The 25575-nt window shown below is 35.4% G+C and overlaps 1 protein-coding gene across 1 annotated transcript in view; it reads left to right on the top strand.

Annotated features, from left to right (window-relative positions):
- The first annotated feature begins 6607 nt into the window (after positions 1 to 6607).
- Positions 6608 to 25575, top strand: part of LOC105214240 (DNA-binding protein D-ETS-3) — a 37410-nt gene continuing 18442 nt past the window's right edge. The window contains exons 1-4 of the mRNA XM_011187556.3: positions 6608 to 8083; positions 9615 to 9665; positions 15324 to 15407; positions 19157 to 19204. Of these exons, the coding sequence (XP_011185858.1) occupies positions 8002 to 8083; positions 9615 to 9665; positions 15324 to 15407; positions 19157 to 19204 (265 nt within the window). The 5' untranslated portion in view covers positions 6608 to 8001. The remainder of the gene's footprint in view (positions 8084 to 9614; positions 9666 to 15323; positions 15408 to 19156; positions 19205 to 25575) is intronic.

Here is a 25575-nt window from a genome sequence, read left to right as displayed (position 1 = left end):
TAGCGACGCGTCATGTACGTAACTTGGTTGTGCGTACAAATAAATACGACGACCATTTGTGTACCAGCAACCGACTGGCTAGTAGAATGACCTCCATTGCTTCAGTGAACATTAGAGTAATGCCGCTTGATTGAGCCATGAGCTATGTGCTGCGAGCTGTGGTGATGTTTACGTTGATGTCTAGTTGACTTTTGGGTGTCAGATAATCAACACGCAGCAGTCACAAGTGAGGGCGGTGGCATGGACACGCTGGTGGCGTTGAAGGGACTTAAGCGCTAGAGAAGGCGTGTTGCTGGGTGCCACCCAACAATAAATTGGGTAAATCGTATTTTGGTTGCTGTAATGAAGGCTGCTTAATGGAGTTGAGTATAAATTTAAACTGTTATTTTGTATATATGTATATATGTATATATATTATATAAATAAGTGTATGTATGTAGAAGTGTATGGTCGTATTTGCGCACATTAATTCAGAAAATGTGTCGGTAATTAGCATAGAACGCCTCAAAGCATTATTTCTACTCCTCCAGCACTTAACTCCGAAGCATATTATTTGCTGCTCGGACATTTTGCACGCTCCGCTACGCTTAATGCGTTCAACAGCAAATTGCTTTTTGCAACACACACACATACAAAAGCAGCGCTTGGTCACGCTGGCATGAAGTCTTGAATAGTATTCCTTCTATACTCTAACTGCTTTGTACAGCACGTAGTTGAAGTCTCATAAATTTGTACATATGCATTTAGTAGGACCTCTCATTAGTTGCCACAAAACGCCTTGAAGCTACACACCCACAACAAAATATTTAATTGCATGCCATGGCGTATGAGGAACGTGGCATTACTCTATTAAATAGCAAGTAGAAGCACTGTAGGTGGGATGGTTTGTGTGTGTGTTTGTCTGTCAAGCCAACATTACGCAACGCCAAACAGTTGATATTAAACTTTGGCAACACTTTTAAAACAACAACAACAAATATATATATATATATTTCTTCGATTTCCACCAACTACAGATTTCTTTAAGCCATACTTCTTATACTATTATTTTTTATTCTATAAAGTTGGAAATTTCAAGTGTGCACAAGTTCAATTTACGTGCCGCTTTAAGCCCACACACTCACACAAAGTAGAAGTGTAGGGTGTAGTATTATAAACACCCAGTCTTTGCAGTCAGTGGTAGTTCCAAACGAGCGCGCTATTGGTGTGGCTAAAATGAATGGCTGGCTCGTAAAGAGATTGCCTTTGGCGATTGCTTGCAAAAGTTTGCCTTCTGCTTTTGCTCGTTTTTGCTTCTCAACTTTTGCTGTTGCTGTTGTTGTTGTTGCTTTGAGCCGGTTTTAATTCTTTTTTCTGCTGTTGTTTTTCAATGAACTCAAAAATTAATTAAATACCTCACACTTTTCATTTCCTCTCACAACGCCGGCTGCTTGCACGCTGGCGTCAAAATGAATTTTCCAGTACACAGCCTAAAAGGAGCAAAATCACTGGCTTGTAGTCGCTGTATATGTATTTATATCTGAATTTACTATGAAATAAAAGTTTATGCGCTTATCAGCAAGGCTGGTAGGAAATTTAAAATTAGTTCATGCAAAAATATTATCATTTTCGGGATTCCAAAAAAATAATCTCCACTTGCGATATTTTGTGTAATTTCTAGTAGTTGCTACATTTAAATGATTAATTTTAAAAATATCATATAAAATAATATACTTTTTTTGCTACTAAAAAATACCGAAATCTGTATATATGTGTCTTTCAGCAGATTTTATAAGAGCCGTGTTCAACAAATAACGGGAATTTTCGTTTTTTTTGAAAAAAATATTTATTCATTCGTCTACATTTTGTTATCGCCTTCAAAATTGTCGCCATTCGATATTATGCTCCACTCCTCAAACTTGATTTTCGGGACATCCTTTGGCTCTTTCTGCGATATATTAATATAATAAAAAGGATTTTTGAAATAGGATTCTCAAACCCCTGAAATTTTACAATAGTTTAGTTCTAAAAATTACCGAAATTGATCTATATCTCTGTGAAGTCGCTATATATCGAATAGTACATTATCGGTTAAAGTATTTCTCGAAATATCAAATTATATACGGAATAAGATTATTCCCATTTATTCGTTGCTAAAATATTTATATTCATTTTTCGGCAAATGATAGATAGATGATAATACTACGTTCGGACCGACATTGAAAACCACTTGAAAACACAATTTGTGGATTGTGCAAACAAAATCGTTCTGACCGACATTTTGTGTTTTCGATGTTTTTTCATTGACAATTCACAAATTAGAAGCAATGTCTGTAAATGATCGTGTTTTATAGAATCACGACAAGAAAATTTTATTAATGAAGGTATTGGCTTTGTAAAGCCAGATAAATATCTTGCGCAACGATGATTCTTCAAGAGAATTGATGGAGACTCTTACTACCCTTACTATTACTACTCTTACTATAATTAATTCCAGCAACATAAGAAATTTTTTGGGAACATGATTGCCATCGAAATGGATCTGTGTTAAAAAAAAAAAACTTTCGTTTATTTAATGAAATATGCGACATCATTCACCCCAGGAATTTCTTTTTTTGTACTTTTGTTATTTCTCCATTCTTTTTTATAATGGAAACAAATATCAGTTGACAATTTGGGGATGGAAAAATATGTGTCCCAATTATATCGACTAAACTAGAGCAAACATCGATTATAATGAGTGGAATGTAAGTTTTCAAGAAGTTTTCAGCGAAAACTGTGATTTCGTTTGACAGATTTTGCATGGATGAAAACACAAGTTTTCGAACGAAAACCCATTTTTTCAATGAAAACATGTTTTCAATGTCGGTCCGAACGTAGTATAAATCTGTAAAAGGTCAAGTGAAAACTTTTATTTTGTTTTGATGTAGAAAATTGCTAAAATTGTTCAGTATGTCCAGCAAACCTCGTTATAAATTGACTTTATAGAAGGACGTCACTTGGTCTTCAAATTGCTTCTGCATCCTTCGTTTTTTCATATTTGGCTACCAGAGTCTTTTGCCTATAGGAAAGAAGATTGATGACAATGAAAAGATAATCCCTGATATTAGGACAGTTTTTAGGATCAAAGAAAACTGGAATCACTAAATACATCAAAATATTCGAAGAAGGTATATTCAGCTTCAATTCGATAAACTTTATTTTCTTAAAAATATATAATAAGCTTCGATTACTTTAGGATGTAGGAAGACGCATTTCGAATTTAAAACCTCAAGCATTTTATGTTTCAGTTTTATGAAATTAACATTATCTTGGCGAATTTAAATTATATTGCCTGATTGGAACTCTGGAACAGTCGGAAGGGAATTTTCATCAAAACTTGTCATTTTTGGATGGAAGATTTGAGAGTGCAAAATGTCTTTTAATACAGTAATTATATATGCATATGGCTTTATTAAATATTAAAAAAAGAATTAGATTAATTTGAGAGAAGAATTTTTCAAAGAGAGTATTAAATAAAAAGGGCCTTTTTAAATGGGAGTGTAGTATTGGTAATAATCTTCATAAACGCTTTCCTAACGGGTTCTCAAATATGTATATTATTAATATATGCAATTTATTCGAACCTACAAGGTATTTATATGCAAAACTACAAGCTTTAATATCCACATAACTAAATGACGTGCTAAGCGTATATAATATACATATATACACGAAGTATATATAGAGAAGTGCTTGTAGTTATGTCAAAATGTTTAATTTGCAGGCGTTACTAATGACTTGTATACACCGCCACGCATACATATACACACATAGAGGACTTGCCACAATATCAGCTCGCAAGTTGGCGGCATGAGTGGGCACCACTTAACTGTTCCTTCCTCTATCATATGCCAAACGGTGTGTGCGTAGAACTCATTCGCATTCCATGCCATTCATACAAAGACTCCTTAGCCTACAATCAGAAGCACCATAACACACACGCCCAAACGCTTAGGAAAAGTTAGAGTACGCAAAAAAAAAGCCAACGGTACATATTGAGCGCAGTGTCGCCGGCCCGCCTTGAACAGACCGCTCAATCATGCCAGCGCTGGCACCCACGCTTTGCACCTCAACGTTTGCGGCTGCATGAGTGTTTGAAAAGTTAGTAGCTGTTTGCCTGCGTTATGAGCACCATAATAGTTGCCACCAACTAGTATAACTGCATATTGGCGTCTACAGAAATATACAAACTCATAGATTTAACGGTAGTTGTAGCATGGTGCTAGTGCCACCATTGTGTTGTTGCACAATCTTCGCGCTAACGAAGCGCCCCACAAGTCACCGCTCTCAACGCCACTAAGTCTTTCGCCAATGAATGCAGGAAAGAGCAAGCCAGCGTCTGGGCATGCAAGAGAGAGCGAGAACGAGCGCGCGCGACGCGAAGAGTTTGACATTTGGTGCTATGGTGGCCACCCATTACCCCATCAATATTTTATTTTATGCGTGAGTGAGAGTGTGGTGTACGACGACAATGACGACGAAACGGTAATATCCTTGTGTTTGGTGGAAGGAAAAAGGAAGTGGATAATACATCCGTCCTTGTTGCTTCGTGTGTCACCCACTAGAAAGGGCACCGCACGCTTACGCTCGTACTACAACTGTTGGAGCTGGCTGTATGGTGTTCTACTGTTGTGAGCTCGTACGGTGGAGAGAGGCTTCATGTTTATTATACACACCCACACAGAAAATGATGAGTTCTGACTGAGATCTGAATTTTTTTTCGAAAAACTCCTGTGATTTTTATAAAAATTATGCGTTTTGGAATTTAGATTGACCTGACATTTTTATTTTCCATTTGTTAACTTAATTTATAATAGATAGATTCAATAGATGGTTGTTAAAGCTTCTCCTCCTTTTGTTATTGTTCTTTGACATAATTTTATAACGCTAAATTTCACAATATAAGGTGAAATTTGAGTTAGACCCAGTTTTTTGATAAGAGATCAAATGCGATTAAGTAAAAGATTTATTCCAGAAAAGCCTTCCATTGTTGAAAATATTCTCATATATGGTCTATGAATAGTCTCTTTCTAAGAAAATGTTGAAAAATGTTCGAGATCGGTCCATGTACAAGGTGTGTTCAAAAAATAACGGGAATTTTATTTTGTCTGAAAAAAGAAAAAAATCTTTAATTTCTAACAAAATGTTGAAAAATGTTCGAAATCGGTCCATGTACGAGGTGTGTTCAAAAAATAACGGGAATTTTCTATTTTTGAAAAAAGAAAAAATCATTCATTTTTAACAAAATGTCGAAAAATTTTCGAAATCGGTCTAATCGGTGTGTTCAAAAAATAACGGGATTTTTTTTTTTTTTTTTTTTAAATTTATAATAAATACTGGACTAATGGTATATTTTTTGTTAATTTTTTCTGTTTTTCTAAAATGATTTATATAAAATAATATTCATATAAATAAACAAATTACAAAAAATTGGTCGGAAATCGGTATTTAATATTATTTTCTATAAAAATGGCTTGTCCTTAAGATAAAGTGCTTACATTTTTGAAGTTAGAGATTATTTTTAACCAAAATTAAATAATCTATGCATTATTATAAAAGCCTTCTCATACAACAATAACCACAATATCATATAGCATTGCATGTCCATTTTGCTAGACCACACTTGCAGGTCTAAAGCGGTGCGTAATTTTGCATATGAGAATATAAATATATATGCAAATACATTTTTTATTTGTATTTTTTTATTTTTATTTTCTGTTTTTTTTTATTTCTCTTACATATTTTCCAATATTAATTTGTATGTTTTTCAATAATTTGGCAAAAATTTCCGACTATTTTCCTTGTGCGTTTCCTTTCTTCCTGCCCACATATCCTGTCTGCTCGCACTCCAAACACCGCACGCGCTCTCACTCTCTCTCCGCAAAGCGGCAGTTGAAACTCTCGTCAACTCATTGATGCGTAGCAACATTTGTAAAGCTCTTTTTGTATTGAGCATACCCAATACAAAGCCATATGCGCTTCTAAATATGTGTATGTAAGTCAACTGCTTTTGTTGTGTGTGCGAGTTGTGCATGTGTGAGTAGGCCACACCTTGTCTTGACGCTGATTGGTGTACCAACGGAAAATGGGTTGTTAGCGTGTGCGAGTGTGTGCTTGTCTCAGTGTTAGTGTTGTTGCCAGCAATGTTGGGTGCTTTATGCATGTACCGTTATTATTGTAGCTTTGCTTTGTTAATATTAGTGTGTTACGCTGGGATTAAGCGTACGCTTATACAACTACTGCAAAGGAACACCCCTAAACGTGTAGTTGAGGCAGCAGCAATCGAAACGACACTAGTAAGCAATGCCGAACTGTGCTGCACCAGCTTTTGTGTGCCTTTGGGTGGGTGGTGTACATGTGTAAAACCAACAGCCAGGCAGCCAGCTAGTGGGCCAACCAACCCACATACACCACATCCGCAAACTCACCCCCGGTTGTTCGTGTGCCTTTGGCTGTGGGTGTGTTGGCGGGGTTGTTCGGTGTGGCGACGACTGCAGCAATCAGGCTGGCTGCGGCAGAGCCCGGTAACTGGGCAGGATATGCGCGATTTGGTGACGGAATGAAATCAATTGTTACGTTGCCGTGCCACAGTTCGGTCGCAATCCGGTGTAATAAAGACGAACGTGCAAAGTATTTCAGCAAACATAAATATAACAAGAACAGCATATAAATAATATACGTGCTGTAGAGTGTTTTGTTGTAGTTTTACATAATTCACTTTTGACTCTTAGGCCTACAGCGCCACAGGTGTAAACTTAGTAAATACTAGTGCATAATAGTTGAGTAAACGTACGAAAAATAGCAACTGTTAAGCAAAAACTTGTGAAATTAAACTTTTTCAAGTGACTTACTTGTAACGCTGACGCAGCGTCGCTAAAAACCAAAAAAGTCTCAGAAAACTGTAGTAAGCACAGTGTGAACTATATTAATTGAATATCAAAGCACTCAAATATAGATAAATCTAAGCGCAAACTGAACGCCAAAACGTTAACGCACTTGAAAAATATATAAGTACAACGCTTGTGCTGCCAGCGAACAGTCGGTGTGCCAGCGAAGGCGACGGCGGCGGCAACCAAAGTTGTCCGGAAGTCGAGGTGTCCGGTAACGGTAACCGGTTCCGATCGTCATTTTTCCCGTTCCTTTTCCTGTTCCGCCAGTGTGAGCCAAAGTAAGGCAACACCTAGAACGACCGCTCTCCCGCCTGCCAGCAGAGGCCAGCGCGCACATATATTTGTTTGCCGCTCACCTATACATTCCGACTTAATATATGTATTAGAAATTCTTAGTTACATATAAATAAATCGGCATTCAGTGAATGCGCGTAGTTACTTTTAAAATAAATTAAATTGAAGGAGTGTCGGCTACGGCAATTCACATCTTGTGGGCAACCAACAAACATTTGGCCAAGCGCGCTTAGTACCAGCGGGCATTAGAAAATAGTTTTGTGTGTGTGTTTGTGAGTTGAAACGGCAACGTCAGCGGCCGCAGCAGCAGCAACAAAAACGCGCTCGTCGACCAAATTGTTGGTCTCCGGTGTTATTACCTTCCGGTGTGACCAACACAATCGCACACACAAATGCAAATAAAGTTGAAGGATTCGGCGGTTGCGGTTTGACGTGATTTCACATACGAATTTTGCCATTTTGCCATTTTATTGCTCGCAAGTGTATATACACTTGAATGCCATTAAAACGTTTTTGAACTATAAACCGATTTGTACTTTCGAATTCTTGCCACCATTTTTATGGTTTATTAAACATTTTGTGAATTGCTGATGACATACAACAAGTCCATTGTGCTCCAGTAATTGTAATAAAAGTAGAAACATAATCCTAGTAAGTGCAACTTCTTGTGCAAAGTGTATTAAAAAAAAATAATAGTGCGCGCATTGCCAGTAGTTTGTTGCAACTGCGCACATTTGCCGTCGGTGTTGTGCTGGAAAACGCAAACATTGCCGCCGCCCATTTGTGTCCTGGTGCCATGATGCTTGACATTAAAACATCAGCTGATTATTTGTCACGTTCGACGGGAAGTTTTAGCAATTTTTCAATGTTGTTCGCAGGTGAGTTATGAGTTCTTTAGTTCTTAAGCAATATAAAAGTTATATTAAATTGAGCTAAAACCTACTTCATAAATAGGGTGAGAATTAAATATGCAAATATATCGTTAAACGAAAATTTAATGTTGAGAATGGGAATTTATCGAATTGTACCATTAAAGTGGAATTTAAAGAAAGGTATATATCGGGACCTTGGGATAAACACCAAGTATTTATATACTTTCTTTTTAATATCGACGTCTAACATTCTTGTAGCCTTGGTAAGAGAATTTTATATTTTATTATTATTGAATAATATATATTTGTTGAAAGGAAATGGAAATTGTGAAAACTTGTCGTTGCTTGAGTGTTTCAATTGTTTCATTTGGGTCCTAAAAAGTTATCCAAAGTTCGACTGCATCTCAAAAGTGTAACGCCTAAAAATATTTTAGATTTATATCTTGATCTACAGATACCATTATATGAATTATTTAATGGAATCTGAAGCATCATTTGGTCAAAAATATATAGTTCCGCCGGTAAATTTTTATTTTCGATTAATTTATTTGCGTATTACTCAGTGAGATGCTTTAGTCGATTGAAGTATATGCAAATTCGGAAAGTATAATCAAATTTGATTTGAAAGAAACAATTTTGAAGCTTTTGGAAACCGATTTTCAGCATATTTGGATTTTATGAGTATTACGCTTTGATTCCATATTCTCTTCGAACTTATATCTCATATTATATGATTTTTAGTTAGAAGTATTAATAAACTAACTTTTTTATACGCATTTACCTTTTTTATTTCGTGACACTACATATACGATAAAATATACCATTTTCTGGGTATTGGGCCAAACTAATTTCTTTCGAAAGATCTAGTTGTAAATGAAAGGAATAAGAGAAAAATGTAGATTACAACATATTTCTGATTTTTTAGAAAACAAATCCTGTAATTAATAATAATGTTTTCTATAAGCCTATATTCGAAACTCGAAGGAAAATATTTCAATTTTGGACGCTATCTTTGAAAAACGGTGCAGTCACTTTTTTTATGATTCCATCTCTTGAAACAAAATTAGTTTAGCCCATTTTCCAGTCGACTGTTGTACAGTATAATTAATAATACAGCTACACAAAAAAATTGTCGTGTCCTGGGGCTCCTACTTTGTCTATCATAGTTTGAAGCGATTCTGATGAATTTTTAAAAAATGAATTTTGTTGAATTTTGAAAAATCGACACCGGATTCGTAATCAGCGACCCCGAAAACCTCTGAACAACTAGTTTCAAGCGAATCCAATGAGTTTTAAAAATCGCTGTCCACTATATTGGTTTTCTGGGGGGGTTAATCTGCGAAACCATATAGTAGATATAGTAAAAGACCCAGGTCATGAGCATTTTTTTGTGTGGCTGAGTAATTTTTTTAAAGGTGCCTACCTCTCATCCATTAACCGTTTTTATATCTGATATATTTTAAGTTTTACAATATAATATATGCCTTAAGTATTTACTTCATGAAGATGTCCATACAATTTTCAATTTTTCTTCCAGATTCTTCGTACAAATCCTCTTGGGGATCGCATGGCTCTACGCAATCGCAGGGTAAGTTAATATTTATTATTTTATACTAGTATTTGTTTAAATGGATTTAATTAGTTTTACTGACTATATATAACAAATATTTAATAGTTTCTTGTCTTATTGAATATCTTTTTTATTAAAAACTTTAAACTTTCTCGAGTCTCATGAGTCCATAAACATTATCAATCAAAGTAATTTATTTTACCTGCATCTAAACTGATTTGAATACCACTCGTTAATAGTTTTGAAGTGCTTAAAATTATTGAAACTTCTAAGTGGCAATAATGTAAGTTTTTCTTAGTTTCAAAGTACTGAGCACCTGCGGAAGAACGCGCCCATTTACAGGTTCACACCCAGCTTTACCTAGCTTTATATGTGTGCGTGAGCATGTGTTTTCGTATAGTTCAATAAATCGACGCCTACCAGAAACGCACACACCACAAGTATCTGCTGAAATGACATGGCAAAGGTGTGAAAATCATTTCGTGTATTCGATTAGTCCTTGTGAACACGCACATAAAAGGCGTTGCCCATTCATGTGTGTAAACTTAACCAAAGCAAATGTATGCATAGAAGTGAGAAAACATACACACACACAAACACATGTAAATAAGTACCCTGCAAGAAAGTGTCATAGCTAATAGTAACTATTTTCATATTTTCCTAGAGGGTAGTAAAACCTTTTAAATATTAATACGCCTAAATGTTTGTGCTCTTCTACCCCTTCAAAGAAACATATGTGGTTGTAGTTGTAGTTGTGCATTTTGTTCGACTTTATTCGACGATTTTCTACAATAAGCTCACTCAAGCGTACAATTTAAACAAATCGACAATCAATAACAACAAATAATATTTTCATACAAATGGGCTTGTACTCACGCACATATGAATGACTGGTTGAAGGCAGCCGTAATCATAACCAGAAACATGGGTTTTGCATGTAAAAATGGGCTTATTTGGCTTTGTGTCATGTTTTTTTGAAGATAATGGTGTAAAAAGATGATTGCGTATTAAATGGTATTTATTTAGGTGTGGTGTGAGGTTAGTTCTTGGTATGTTGATTGACTTTTAATGGCGAATAGGAGGCGGGTAGTTTAATGTATACTTATATGAGTTGGCTAATCAGTTCAAGGGTTTGTATTAAATAAATGCAAATGTTCTAAAATTAATCTGGAGACCATATTCATGATGAAAATATTCTCTTCTATTATTTTTCGTTTCTAATTTGTATTTTGGGTATGGAACTCAGAGAGCACAAAAAGTATTTCTACTTCTCAAATGATGTTTAAATAAGTAGTACAAATTTGATTAAAGTTGTCAATTTCATCGTCTGTAGGCTTTTTATTCCTTAAGACATGATATGTTGAACTTTACTTTTACACAAAGAGTTCTTGACATGATATCCCACATGTTACTGAGGCCACAATCACTGAATAAAACTATTTCAATACTGTTGCAAGTAGATATTGGTAAAAGCATGGTCCTTTAACTAACGGGTGATTTTTTTGAGGTTAGGATTTTCATGCATTAGTATTTGACAGATCACGTGGGATTTCAGACATGGTGTCAAAGAGAAAGATGCTCAGTATGCTTTGACATTTCATCATGAATAGACTTACTAACGAGCAACGCTTGCAAATCATTGAATTTTATTACCAAAATCAGTGTTCGGTTCGAAATGTGAAATCCGCTTTTTTATCGACAAATTTTGTTCAGCGATGAGGCTCATTTCTGGTTGAATGGCTACGTAAATAAGCAAAATTGCCGCATTTGGGGTGAAGAGCAACCAGAAGCCGTTCAAGAACTGCCCATGCATCCCGAAAAATGCACTGTTTGGTGTGGTTTGTACGCTGGTGGAATCATTGGACCGTATTTTTTCAAAGATGCTGTTGGACGCAACGTTACGGTGAATGGCGATCGCTATCGTTCGATGCTAACAAACTTTTTGTTGCCAAAAATGGAAGAACTGAACTTGGTTGACATGTGGTTTCAACAAGATGGCGCTACATGCCACACAGCTCGCGATTCTATGGCCATTTTGAGGGAAAACTTCGGAGAACAATTCATCTCAAGAAATGGACCCGTAAGTTGGCCACCAAGATCATGCGATTTAACGCCTTTAGACTATTTTTTGTGGGGCTACGTCAAGTCTAAAGTCTACAGAAATAAGCCAGCAACTATTCCAGCTTTGGAAGACAACATTTCCGAAGAAATTCGGGCTATTCCGGCCGAAATGCTCGAAAAAGTTGCTCAAAATTGGACTTTCCGAATGGACCACCTAAGACGCAGCCGCGGTCAACATTTAAATGAAATTATCTTCAAAAAGTAAATGTCATGAACCAATCTAACGTTTCAAATAAAGAACCGATGAGATTTTGCAAATTTTATGCGTTTTTTTTTTAAAAAAAGTTATCAAGCTCTTAAAAAATCACCCTTTAGTATGGACCTCTTACCTCTAATATGGATCTCTTACCTCTTATAAAGTCTACGCTTCCAAAATCGTTTGAAGTTCTGATTCTCTCAGGTTTAGGTAGACCTATTTTAATTATCAGCTTTAAACTGCAACCGATTTTTGGAAGTTAAAATATGCTCTAAATTATTGTTGTAACTGCGATAACTACACATTAGAGGGTGTCAAGTCTATGTTTCTAAAATCATTTGAAGTTCTTGGTCTGTCGGTTATAAATGATATATTTTCTAATCAGCTTTACACTGTAACAACCCTTCTATTGGATGGGGGAAATATGTTCAAGATTGTTGTTGTATAAAATCTTATCTTTTAACAGTAAAGGTTATTCGGTACAAGATCAGTTCTCAGCACAGAATAGCAAACATTTTAGTATACTTTTGTCATCTCAATGGTTCTCTTAAAGCTCTCCTATCATTTGATTGCAGTTTAGCAATTGCTTCATGTCATATTTCTTATGTAACATTAAAACACACATACTGTTGTACCAGGAATTCAGTCCAACATTCAGCAGAACAATACAATAACAGCCAAATCAGTATTATGGTTTTGAGATCGTTCTTTGTGATATAGGTTATATAGACTGCCAATAAAATAAGTATAACTTTTGACATTTTTAATGGAAGCATGGTGTCTAAATAACGGAATTGGATGTAGATTCAGGCAAATATGGCTGATACGCTTTGATTTTATATGGTGCTTGGGTTCACATTTCTTTGTACTTCATTAAAACGTGAATATTGTAGGATTGTTTAAAAAAAAAAAGATTTTTTATTATTAAAAAAACTGCAATAATTCTTCATATTTAATGAAAATCTTTATTATTAAATAAATTGTTGCGAAGCATTTCATACAAAATGTCATTCTCGCCCAACACTACGTAAGTGAAAAAGTTTGTACACAATCACAGCATGTCCTGTAGAGTTTCAGCTTCGTTGCCTGCGACACACAATACAGAGTATAAATTCAATGGAATACGAAAAACCGAAAAGTTGGGCTTTAACACTATGCCACGCACTGCCTTCATGCCACACAGCCACTACCACCCGCTTTGTATTGTGCGCGCTTGTCGCTTGAGTGGCATCACAAAGGACATCATCAGCGACATCACTGTCACACCACATCACACCAATTCGTAACACCACATTGTTGTTGTTGTTGCATAAAGTTGGCTGTGATTGCGCTTTTCGTTCATACGTTGCTATTGTTGTTGTTGTACGCGTGTTCTCGCAAAGTGACAACAAAAATAGTGAAACAAAACAAAAAACACGAGCTTGTTGTTTTTGCTGTTGCTGTTGCTGCTGGCGGTGTCACAGTTGTGCGCCATCGCCTGTGGGTGTAATTTCTATAGCGCCTACTTTTGTCACTTTAGTTGTTGTTGTTGTTGTTGTTGACTCGTTGTTCTTCGCTTTTTTGGCAACACAACAACAACAATGTTCATTGTTCTTCAGCTGGCCGCTTTGTGTTGTTGCACGTTTTTCTTTCGCACTGTTGCGTCCTGGAACAATTTTAAATTGAATCGCTTGCGGCATTGTTTCATCGCTTTGTAATCACAATCTATTAAAAGTTCCTCATGCCAAAAACAACCTTTGATTTTGATTTGGATTTCGGTTTTGTTTTTGTTGTTTGTTATTTGTTATTTGTTATTTTGAGTGTGATTTGGTGTTTGTGCAATGTGCTGAAAAAAGGGTATTTGATGCACAGATTGTAAACCATATACCATAGTGTTTTCATGTTCATAGATCGGCTTGTGGTTGATAAGATATTAGCCCTGAGGTGGCTTCTTAAGCTGTCACTCATAATTTGCTGATTTTATGGCACTTTGAAGTGTTCTCTGCATGAGACATACATACGCATGGAAAGGGTGGCGTAAATTGGTAATGTAATTTTGAGTTCAGGGTGTGGTGGTATTCTTATTATGGTTTAATGAAGATCGAAATTTTATTAAATTGGATGATACCATTTTGAATAGATTTGTTTACATACTATAAGATTTTCTGTTTTGTTATCTTGCGAGTTGCTTAAATGAATGCTTAAAAAAAATTGAGTTAAAGTTCTTAAGACCCATCTGTATGCCTTTTTTTGACAAAACCATTATTATACCACATGGCTAGGTATATAGGGTAATGCTCCTTGAAAGAAACAAGTTATAGTGTAGTTAACATAATAAAGATGAAGAAAGTCTTACCAGAAACAATCTGGATCTATTGAATCCAGTATTCTACAACAAAGCACCAACAAAAACTCGATCGAAGGTTTTTAAGGGAATGGAAAATATGGGATTTCCAACAGGTTCTTCAGGTTTCGGCTCACTCAATTCCGAGTACGAACTGCATTGAAGTTAGGTGCTGATTATGCACTCCAATGGGTGCCTGATCTCACTATCAACAACATCGGGCTACTTTAGCATGAGACTCGTTTGGATGTTGAGTCACAGCGGAATAGCTGGGAAGTGCACAGCTGAAGAGCTTGCACGTAAGACCTCTCATCATACAGGGAACGAGCTGGTGCCCACTGTACTACTATGTTTTGACGCTAGATCTGTATAACATGAGCTCGGTAGGCGGCGGTAAACGGATCGCACCTGAAAGATTACGAGATCAGTTGGGCCTAGTGCGGATCGTTCTTTTTACTACGTGCTCTTAGCAAGGCTCAGGTAGCAGTCGTTACTGGACACTGTCCAATGGCCTTACGTGCCGTAAGGCAAACATTCTACAGTTTCATGAATAAAGACGCTTTCTCCTTCACTGTCCAGCTTCTGCCAGACTGGGCTCAAGCTTCTTGTTAGCACTGATTTCGGCGAACATGATGAATGAAATCGAAAAGATAGTTACCATATTATTGCATAAACAATCATTTGTCTATAGAACTGCACACACAATTTCATATATACCATATGCCGTGATTTATTGGCTGAGTTAAAGTCGTCATAAATGTTTCATATTGAACTATTGTGGGTATAAAGATCGTTGGAAAATGTTAGGGACTTAAAAAAGAACTCCGAAGACTTCCGAAGAGCATAGAAGTTGTGAATATTTTGTTTTGAGGGGAATAAAGGGACTTTAAAATTAAAATAATCATCTTTTAAAGGTTTTTCTAAGTTGAATTTGTTCTTCTTGGCGTTTTATGTTATTTATGGTAGATTATAAAATTATATGTAATTATAACATAACAGTATAAAAAATATATTTTTATATTTTTTTCTCTTCTAGGCTACAGCTCCAATGCGCTGAGCAGCGTAGGCGTGAGCGTCGGCAAGTCATCGCTTGATCCGCATTCACATCTCAGACAGCCTGGTAAGTTAAAGATATATTATTTTATGTTTACATCGCACTTTACGCTCAAAAAATATGAAAATCAAAGTGATTTCGTATATTTAACTACCCTTAAAGAATAGCGAAAGATATAAAAATTTTATGACACACTGCTGTATGCGAATTCCATTGAGTGGCACTTGGGAGAAAAACTTTAAAAAGTAACAAAAAACAGAAAACAGCAAGAAATAAAATGCTTTAAAAGCGCTACAAAAACGAATGAAATCCATTTGCAACGAGTGTTGCCTGTGTGTGTGTGCCAATATTGCCACAAAACAATGCGAAATCAAAGCGACATTGACACAGAGAAGTAACTAAAAAAAAACACGACAGGACGACAACAACACTTAGGCCAACGCAATCATCAAGTAACTACTATTGTGGCAAATGAATGTGTGCAATTGTGCGCAAGGTAAAACACTCCACTTTAAAGTGTGCCCAAATACTCGAGGAGTAAAATACAAAAACAAAAAAAAACGAAAACAAAAGCGTGGCAACTTCGCATTTGTGAGTGCTTTGAAGGCTGACTGACTGACTGGCTCGCGTATTGAGGTTGCCACAGTCGTATATGGATATAAATATACAGGCAGCAGCAAATCAAACCGAAATTCGCCACTTCACAAACACTCGAAAGACAAATAAAATGTTATGAATTGCAGAGAGAGCGCGAGTAAAATGTGAAGACAAATAAAACACCTAAAAGCGGTCGAAATGCAACAATTGGAAATGCCATAAAACGTTCTCAATTAGAGTTGAAGCTGTGGCTCAGCTGAAGTAAAAGCTTATGACGGCTGATGTGAAAGACAGATTAGTTAGAGAAGGGTGGGGGAGAGGAGGTATTCAATGAATGCGCGCATGTACCATAAGTGCAATGAAGTGTAGTGGAAAGAAGGCTTAGCATTTGAGTTAGTGTTCATTTGCGGTATCTCGCTTGTCAAAATTGACATTCAATGCATTTTGATTTTTATGCGGCCAATATGAATGCGAAAAAAAATACAGTTACATGCGTGAAATGTGTCGAAATGTCATGAAGACATACGCGTGCCATGGCTGGCAATGCGAGGCACGCGTCAGAAGTTGGTATATAAGCTAAAAATACTAAAAGCCGAAAGTGACTTTTGTTAAGATTTCAATGGAGAAATGTGTTTTTTTTTGTTCTCACAGAAATGCATAAGAACTCAGTGAGGTGTGCTTATAAGCAGCATATATAAAACTATATTTGTTTGTTATCGGTAGTCAAGCGCATAAAAAGACAGTCAGAAATGTATTGTGACTCAGACAGGAAGCGAGATTGACAGGCTTCATACATACAAAAACTGAATATACCAGTAAAAAAAATACAAAATCTCTTCTTCCAGCGCCTGCTGACTCGCAGACCAGTAATTGTTAAATAATAATAAATGCGAGAAAAAACTCAAACGCATTTTAAGGAAATGTAACCTTCCTGCAGCTATTGTGCAAGCCATTAGCGAACGGCGAGCGCTCATTATTGCGTTTATTTTTGCAAATGCAATTGCTTTCCGCTGAGCCCTTACACACACATTCATATCTGTATACATATACATATTCACAAATTGCAACAATACCAGCGCTGAAGCCTCGTCGGTAATGCCGCTTAATCAAGTCGCTGCGCGCAAATTTTAGTGCATATATGCCGCTTGAGTGCTTACAAGTGGTTGTGGCAGGATATGAAAAATATAAATACTGTATTTCAGCATTTCAGTATGTTGTTGCAGTTGCGTGCATAATTCATACACACATACATATGTATTTGCAAATTCATTTAGTCATAATGTTGGGCTAAAAACTTTCAAGCATCTCGTGTGCGCTTAGAAAACAACAACACTCAAGTTTCGGCGCACTTCGGTAAATGTGTTTTCGAGTTGCATTTAGGCAAGTGTCGAGTGCTGCATGGCATATATAAAAATTACTAAGATGGAAATGCCTGCATATTTTGTGACCAGCAGTCCTTGAGTCCACACTTACACACGTGCCATTTGTGTTTTTAATATAAATAAATCGGAAACGCTTACAGTCCGTACCGGAATGGCACTAAGTAATGTAGATTTTTGTATTCCGTTAAAATATTATAAGAATTCGTCAGTTTTTAATGAGAAACGGGTATTTGTAGAGAGAAAAATATATATATTTTTTTTAATACTTGACTTCAATCGAAGTGAGACTTCATGAAAAGAGACCAGAAGTTTCCATATATAAGAATTATTAACTATATAAATGTTAATGGATCAATCATATATAAAGCTAGTATTTCACACCACGGAAATCTAGGACCTGAGTTCAATCCGAGTTGAATCAATTTCAAAGTTTTTTTCGCCATACAAATTTTCCTTCTAAATCTTATTGATCCATATTATCAAATAAAACCAAATGAGAGAAGGTATATTCGTTCAATATTGTTGTCCAGATGAACTAGAATCGAATTCTGAAAATTAAGGTTCATTGAATCAAAAAAAAAAAAATATGTATATAGGCTGAAAGCATATTATGGAAAAAAATATTCTAATTAGGTTGAAATGAGACGTTTTAATCGATAAAATCTATCTATATAAGATTGTATTGAACGTAAAACGAAATGATCTGAGAGGAAGATACTTTTTTTTACTTTTTAAGGGGTTATATACAGTTAGAATGTTCAAAAAATCGTTTTTTTTTATTTCATTTTCTTAATGTACATATATTTAAGAATACACACAGAAAATTTCATATCGTTCCGGTGAATATTTTCAAAGTTACAAGCAAATTTGAAAAGGCGTTTCAGAGTGCTTGGAAGTACAAGGTCCGAGCGGCAGCGCGTTTTTCTCAAAATGGTGTTTTCAAAGTCGGTGACCAACATTACTCGAAAACGGCTAGACCGATTAGTCTCAAATTTTAACACGACCTTCTTAAATATATTTTTTAGTAATTAATCGAAGATTTTTTCTCTCCGATAAATATTTTTTATTTTATAAACAATTTAAGTCCGAAATTTTGGTGAAGAATCGATTTTTTTTTTTTTTTGAGAAACCGCCATTTTGTCAAAAAATTTTATTTTGCTTATTCCTTCGATTAATTACTAGATTTAACATTATTTTAACGAAATCTGTTTGGTTTTTTAATTTGAGATGATCCATTTCCGAGATATTTCTTTTTTGAGAGGAGCTCCTGGAGATCAGCTGTAGCTCTTTTTCAAATAAATATTTTTACTAGTACTAAGTCTTAAAATACAGTTAAAAGATACCATAATATGTGTATACATTTTTGGATCAATAAATTAAAAAGTTTTCTCAGAAAAAATTCTGGAAAATTCACTTTTTTTCGGCCGTCTAACTATATATAACCCCTTAAAGTACTGAATTGAGATTTTGAGTCATATAGCCCCTGATTTGTAAACAGATATTATACTAGATCCCCTCTCCAGCTAAAAACTTCTGGATTATTGGTGGATTTTTCAAAAAATATTGAACTGAAAAACTTAATTATTTGAGTATTTTTCCTGATAGTAATCTTTACCGTTTAATTTCTGTTAGAATAAATTTTTTGTATATTATTTTTAATACCACAGAAGGTTTGCATTTCATCAGCATGTAAACTAGCAATAATAAAGGGTCTCGCTTACAAAGTGTGTAATATTTATGTACATGCGAGTGCCGCTATAAATATATTTTTTACATACATAAAATATGCAAATCAAATACTTACAATATTTATTTTATTTAAATTGTTTTTTCCAGATCCATATCAAATGTTTGGGCCAACCAGCAGTCGACTAGCCAGCTCTGGTAAGTGACGTAATATTATACATATAAATTACAGTGGTATATGTAAACACTGACTATATTTAGTTAGTGGAGTAGGCGCATATTGGTTTTAAAATCACAAAAGCAGAAAGATGCAGGTGTTGAGATTAAATTGGCGCACGCACGCCAACAGCTCGAACACACTCCAATGTGACAACTTAAATGTCAAGCGGCTGTCAAGTGTGCACGTGCACAACTTCGGTAAAAGTATCGAGCCAACTTGACTGCATGCAGTTGTGAGTTTATCCCCCCCCACGCATTTCGCAGGTTCGAAAATATTGCTAGGCATAAGTAAGTTAATAGAAAAGCTACTTAAAATTCACTTGCAACATGCTATTACGAGAAATTCGTGCAATGCTGTTCATTTGCATAAACATATGTATGCACATTTGTATGACTTTATATGTGCTTTATGTGATAATTGAAACGCTTGCAGCTGAAGGAAATTCTCCAAAAATATTTATTAATACAAATGCAAATCCCGTTAAGGTGTAAGCGAGCCGAGTGTGTGATTTTTATCACTCAAAAGTCATTGTCTTTGGCAGGCGGTGCGCTATCTGTCTCTCTGACTTCAAGGGGGTTCCCCCGAAACACCTTTGAATTAATTATAGTTTAACGCAACTACAAATTATTTGAGTTACCCTTGCGGATCACCATCTATCCAACGAATGTGTGTGTGGCGCGCGCTGACCAGACAAGCTGCTTTGTCAAATTACGCCCTTCATAGACTGACTAAATTTTCATAGGGGTGTGACCCGAATTGTGTTACTTGTACGTATATATTACTGTGTAAAGTCATAATGATTTTTATTTTTCTCCGGCGCTTGTAAAATTATCATATTTTTATTGTGTACAATTTATTTGAATTTTTTTTTATTGTGTAGATAAATCTGGCGCACGTGATCTAGTAATTTATCAGTTGACTTTGGTGAGAAACTAGACAAGTTTTTGTTTTTTTTTCGGGCAGTGTGAAAGGGTTTGACGCATGCTATGAAAGGGTTATGTGTTAGTTGGCATTTAATGGACTATTAAGTTTGGTTACATGGTTCCACATTGTCGCTGTCATCAATTACAACTCTTTTTTGGATTGCAATAAAGTGTTGTTGTGGCTCGCTTCATGTTCATTAAAAATTCATAACGTATGCCATTTCTGTGTGTTGCTCAAAAATATAATGTTTTGTGGGCGTGGCTGGCTTAAATATAGACACATTAATCTTGTGCGCCTTCGAATGATGCATAGAATGTACTTTTACCCGTTTAACGGTCAGTTTAGATTTTATGCGTTTGTATTGGTAGTCAAAGTTTTAGTAAGATTTTAAGTTCAATTTGAAAGTTTCCAAAAGGTGTAAGGATGTAAAGATCTTGGTGTGAGAGATTTGTGATGTTCAAGTATATTTAACGAATTGTTCGAGAAAACGAGGGCACAGTGAAACCCGTTAGGTTAAGAACAAATTTAGATATGTCTCATTACGTTACTATCGGATATCATATACTAAGAAAAGAAAAACTATCTGAAATTTCCTCTATCATTTCCTCTTGCGATTGTCTCATATGCGCATAAGACAAAATTTTACGAATAGTACAAGGTTCTCAGGTAATAAAAATTTTCTCCTTCAATTTGCAAATATAATATACACTAAATATAACCTAGGCACTATTATTTTTGTATTTTTGAAGCAAATATACTTTTATTTCTATATATTATCGATTGGCATATCATTCTGTAAAACTATCTTTGGATCATGGAGTATTGATTTTTTGAAAAAATCTGTAAATATCGAACATAATAACCCTTACAGCGGTCGTCCAACTGAAAAAGTTTCCGATACTCCGACTATTTTTCCGCCATATTTACTTATAATTTCATAAAAAGTATCAAGTTCCAACACTATTCCTTACTAATGAACTGGTTTTAAGCATAATATTACATAAATTTAAAACTTTGAATATATTGTTTCTGGACTCCTCGAGTACTTCCTCGTGATGGCTGAAGATATTCACCTGAATGTTTACTTATGCTATGTAAATAGAATTAAAAGAAGGAGAAAATGTTTGAAAATATAATAAGATGACAGATGATGGGATTTTATTATCATATAAGTGGTATATGACTTGAGGAGAAAGATTTTTAATATTTTAAGAATTTTTAGGTTACTTTGAAGACACAGAACACTACGATAGTTCGAAATTTCGAATCATCATCATTTGGCTCTACAGCTCTCTGTGAGCTTTGGTCTGCTGAACAATACGCCTCCACGCTACTCTGCCTTTTGTGGACTCTCTCCAGTTTTCTAATCGGAGCTTCTTCAGATCTTCGTTTAATTCGTCCTTCCATCTTGATCTTAGCCTTCCTCTTGCTCTGCCGATGTATGCTTTCGCGTTCAATAGCTTATTTTGAGCTCTTGAATCATCTATTCTTGTAATATGTCCTAGCCATCTTATTCGTTGTGTTCGTTGCGTTTTGATAAATCGTAGAAATTTCGAATGTGTTCGATAAAAAGAAACTTCATCTATAAAGGCTGAGTGTAGAAATTGATGGCAAATTAGTATTTTTATATTGTCTAGTGGTTTTTCTTCTAAGAGTATCTTCTTCCACACGACTAATATCCATATTTAAATGCACATTGATAATTTAAACTTACCGGTTCATAGATTCTTAACAATTTTGAACTTCTATTTTTTGAAAATAGAACCTCTTACATTGGAGACCAGTTGCGAGTAAAAACAAAAATATATCCAACAAAACAATAAATGTAACAAAACTTGTGCATGCTATACTCTACTTAAAAATACTGAAAATATCACTTACAAAACTCACGTTAAATCGCCATTAACTTTTTTAAAGAATTTCGGTACTGAAATGAAATCTTGAAACCTGCTTTATTTATGGATTTTCAGCACGAAAGCGCAGCAAACAGTACTTTTGACCAATAGTGAAATGTACAAGCAGCCAAGAGACACATTAGCCGAAAGAGTTAACAAAAACATGAAATTTAAGAATACAAAAATACAAGAAAAAAGTATATTTCAAATGTACCACTTGTACATATTTTATTTGTGACTAACAGACGTAGAAAAAAAATACAATAAACAAACAAAAAAGCGAGCAATATTTATAGGTAAGAAATAACCTGGCTGACTGCTTGGCATATGTTGACCTTATTTTGCATAACCTTTACAACCGTGAACCACAATTGCGAAATGTTTTTGGCTCGACAACAACCCAACCTCTACCAAACCTACAACTCCTCCTCCAACCTATACGTGAGTTAAGGGCGTGCAGCAGGTTGTGTTCAAAAAATCCATACTTTCTCCAACCGAGTCGCCATTTTAACTCGCATAACTGCAAAGTCACTACGTGCGTTTTCCCCCCCCAAAAGCTAACGGAATTAGCATAAAAATGTCCTATCGCGCCCACTATTTTCCGGCGCGACAACCAAATTGTGTCCACTACAGTTACAACTGTATATGTATGTACGAGCTTGGTTGGACTGTGAGTGACCCGCTTGGTCTCTAGCCACCTCGTAATGGTGGCACATTCGTGTGTTTGCGTGCATTTAAATTTGAACTCCATTTTGATGAACCTACAGACTGACTTGCCAGAACGGAAGGACGGCTGTCTGAGTGGGTGGTCATGTTGCGCTTTCGTCTTTTATGTTATTCACATTCAATTTTCTTTCGTGCGCCAGCAGCAAGCTCGTGTTGTTTCTTAAAGTTGTCGTGACTACTTCAAGACCTGCACGCTAGCATGGCATGCTACTTCACTGCGAAGTGTCAGCTTGTGCTTTACTGCCTTGTTGTACCTTGTTGCTGGAGACTCTACAAACATGCGCTCCACAGTTTTAGCTACACGAAACTTCTATTTCTTCGTCTTTTTTTCCCTTTTCAACTACACTTAGGTTGTACTGTCGTTAAGACTATGTGGTAGAGGTAAAAAAAAGTGAAAAAAGAAAAGAAAAGTCGTAGTAAAATATTGTGAAAACTCATTTTCAGCTCCGGTTTGACTGCCGTGCGCTTTCGTTCTGATGGTGGCAAAAATGCTGTTTTTGATTAATTATGGCTTCCTTTTTACACGGAACCGCTTTGTTACAGCAGGTCCGGTCCGCTCTGGACTACGTGCTTACGGCGATTGCCTAGTCCCTGCCTTCGAGTGACGTTAGCCTCTAGGCAAATTTCGTCTTGTTGCTGTTGCTGTTACTGCATTTTGGCATTAAACTTAAATGCACTTAAGCATGCAACATGAAAATTATTGCAACTTGCTTTTGTTCAGAGATTTACTTCTCTGATATACGTTTGTGAAAGTTATTGCTTCACTTTGGTTTCATATTTTTTTTTGTGCATATCCTTTTTATATAACGGTGCAGTGTACTAAGTGATATTGTAAGATAAAGAAATTAAGGGCGTTATTTGAGGAGCGTTCCTTTTTCGGTGCCTTTTAAATTTTAGGGGAGATAGATGACTGAAATTTGCATAGAGATATAATAAAAATATTTTTTTTTTTGTTTTTATGTAACATATTACTACGCTTTGGAGCTGTGTTCGAAGAGATTTTCAAGAGACAAACTGAATTTAAACTTTATTCCATCACTAGTCATTTTAGTTAAAAGCCAAATGGGATACTAAAAAATATTCGTATGAAGTCATACTGTTTAAGGGGTTAGGGGTAGTCAGGATTGTCAAAAAAATATTTTTTTTTTGCATTTTCGTTAAGAGCAAAATCTTAAAAATATTCTCTGAAAATTTGAAGTTGATCCGATAATTACTTTTCAAGTTATTCGACAAATAACAAAGATCGCTCAGGCACTCCAACACGCTAGAGTGAAACTTTAAATGCGTTTATCTCAAAACTATGTTTTTTGAACTGGTGACAACTGTAACTCGATAACTTTTAGAATACATAATAAATTCAAGCCTGATTCGAAGGATTTTTTTTTGAAAAATTTCGATTTTTTAAGACCAATTAACTGTTGATTTTTTCCCGAAAATTAAAAAAAAATTTCTTGAGGCCGCCATTTTGTTAATTTTGGAAAAAAAGCTTCGGACCAGGCCCAGGATTATCTTTTTATAAAACTAATTTTTTTTTATCCGATTGATATTAGAAGAATCTCCAAGGACTTATGATTGTCACCGAAAGGACCTTTTTTTGAAACTGGGTCAACACAGACAGCTTTAACTATAGAAATTATAATTTTTTTTTTGAAATTTTCGTGACTTTATGTCAAAACATTGTATAATAATGCCATATAACTATGTAAAATAACACGATTTAATAGCAAAAAAAATTACTGAAAATTCTCGTTTTTCGTGTCTCTGACTAACCCTAACCGTTTAAGTCATTTATCGGCCATTTCTATATATTTTTAACTTTTAGCGCCTTTTGCTGGGAATTATAATGATCACTCTATAATTTAACTTGAAAAGGCTCCATACAATTTTCGTGTTGCTTGATGATAGAAAATGAGTTTGTTTCGAAAAATTGTTTTTTCGGGATAGTTAAACGCATGAAGAATAGTAATCTCTAATTTATTTATTCCTCAACTAAAATTATCTAATTGCGTCACCCAGATTATTGATGATGAATAATTCTACAGAATATTGCTATTATTTACGCCATGCTTTTCAAAGTATACACAATCATAAATCGCTTAATCATTTGGCAATTAGGTGCTCTGTGGCAAACATTACAAAGCGCTGAAAAGGAGATCGAATTGAATACAAGTATACGAGAGTGAAATATACCCTGTAGGAAAATAGAGAGCGATATAAAAAAGGGTGACAAATGTAATCCTTTTGCTATTCAAACATTGAACAAGGGAATTGGAGTAAAAATGCAATCACAATAAATTATTTCCAAATAAATGATAGCCTGGTTTAAATCAGCTGGTTAAAGTTCGCATTCTTGGTTAGTTAAAGTTCAATTTTCAGCACCTTTATCTATCCAAATTTTCAGTGTTCTACCGATTGACATAGAGTCTCAAAAAGAAAATGTTCAAAATCAACAATTCACATTTCCCAACTGGGTGCTTTCCACTCGCATTGAGTGTGCGCAGCAATAAGGGATGATTTAAACTGAATACACCAAAATTTCCAAATGAAAAAGTCAGCCCCAAAAGAAAGTGCGCTGTGTGCCTTAGTGAATGTCTGAGTTTAACATGGTTGTATGAATGAATGTGTGGTACATATACGAGTATAAATATCTCTGGTCCCTTTTGTTATTGAGCCTTTCATGCCTTTTTAACACCACTCATGTGTGATAATGCCAACAACATCATGAATATTGCGTTAATTGCAAATCATCGTAAGCGCCGACGGGTAAAAATGGAATAATAATAGGAGGAATTTGTCTGTCTACA

The sequence above is a fragment of the Zeugodacus cucurbitae genome, chromosome 4 (assembly GCF_028554725.1).
Source record: "Zeugodacus cucurbitae isolate PBARC_wt_2022May chromosome 4, idZeuCucr1.2, whole genome shotgun sequence".
Lineage (NCBI taxonomy): Eukaryota > Metazoa > Arthropoda > Insecta > Diptera > Tephritidae > Zeugodacus > Zeugodacus cucurbitae.
Note: the sequence above shows the minus strand (reverse complement) of the source record. Positions and strands in the feature narration are given on the sequence as shown.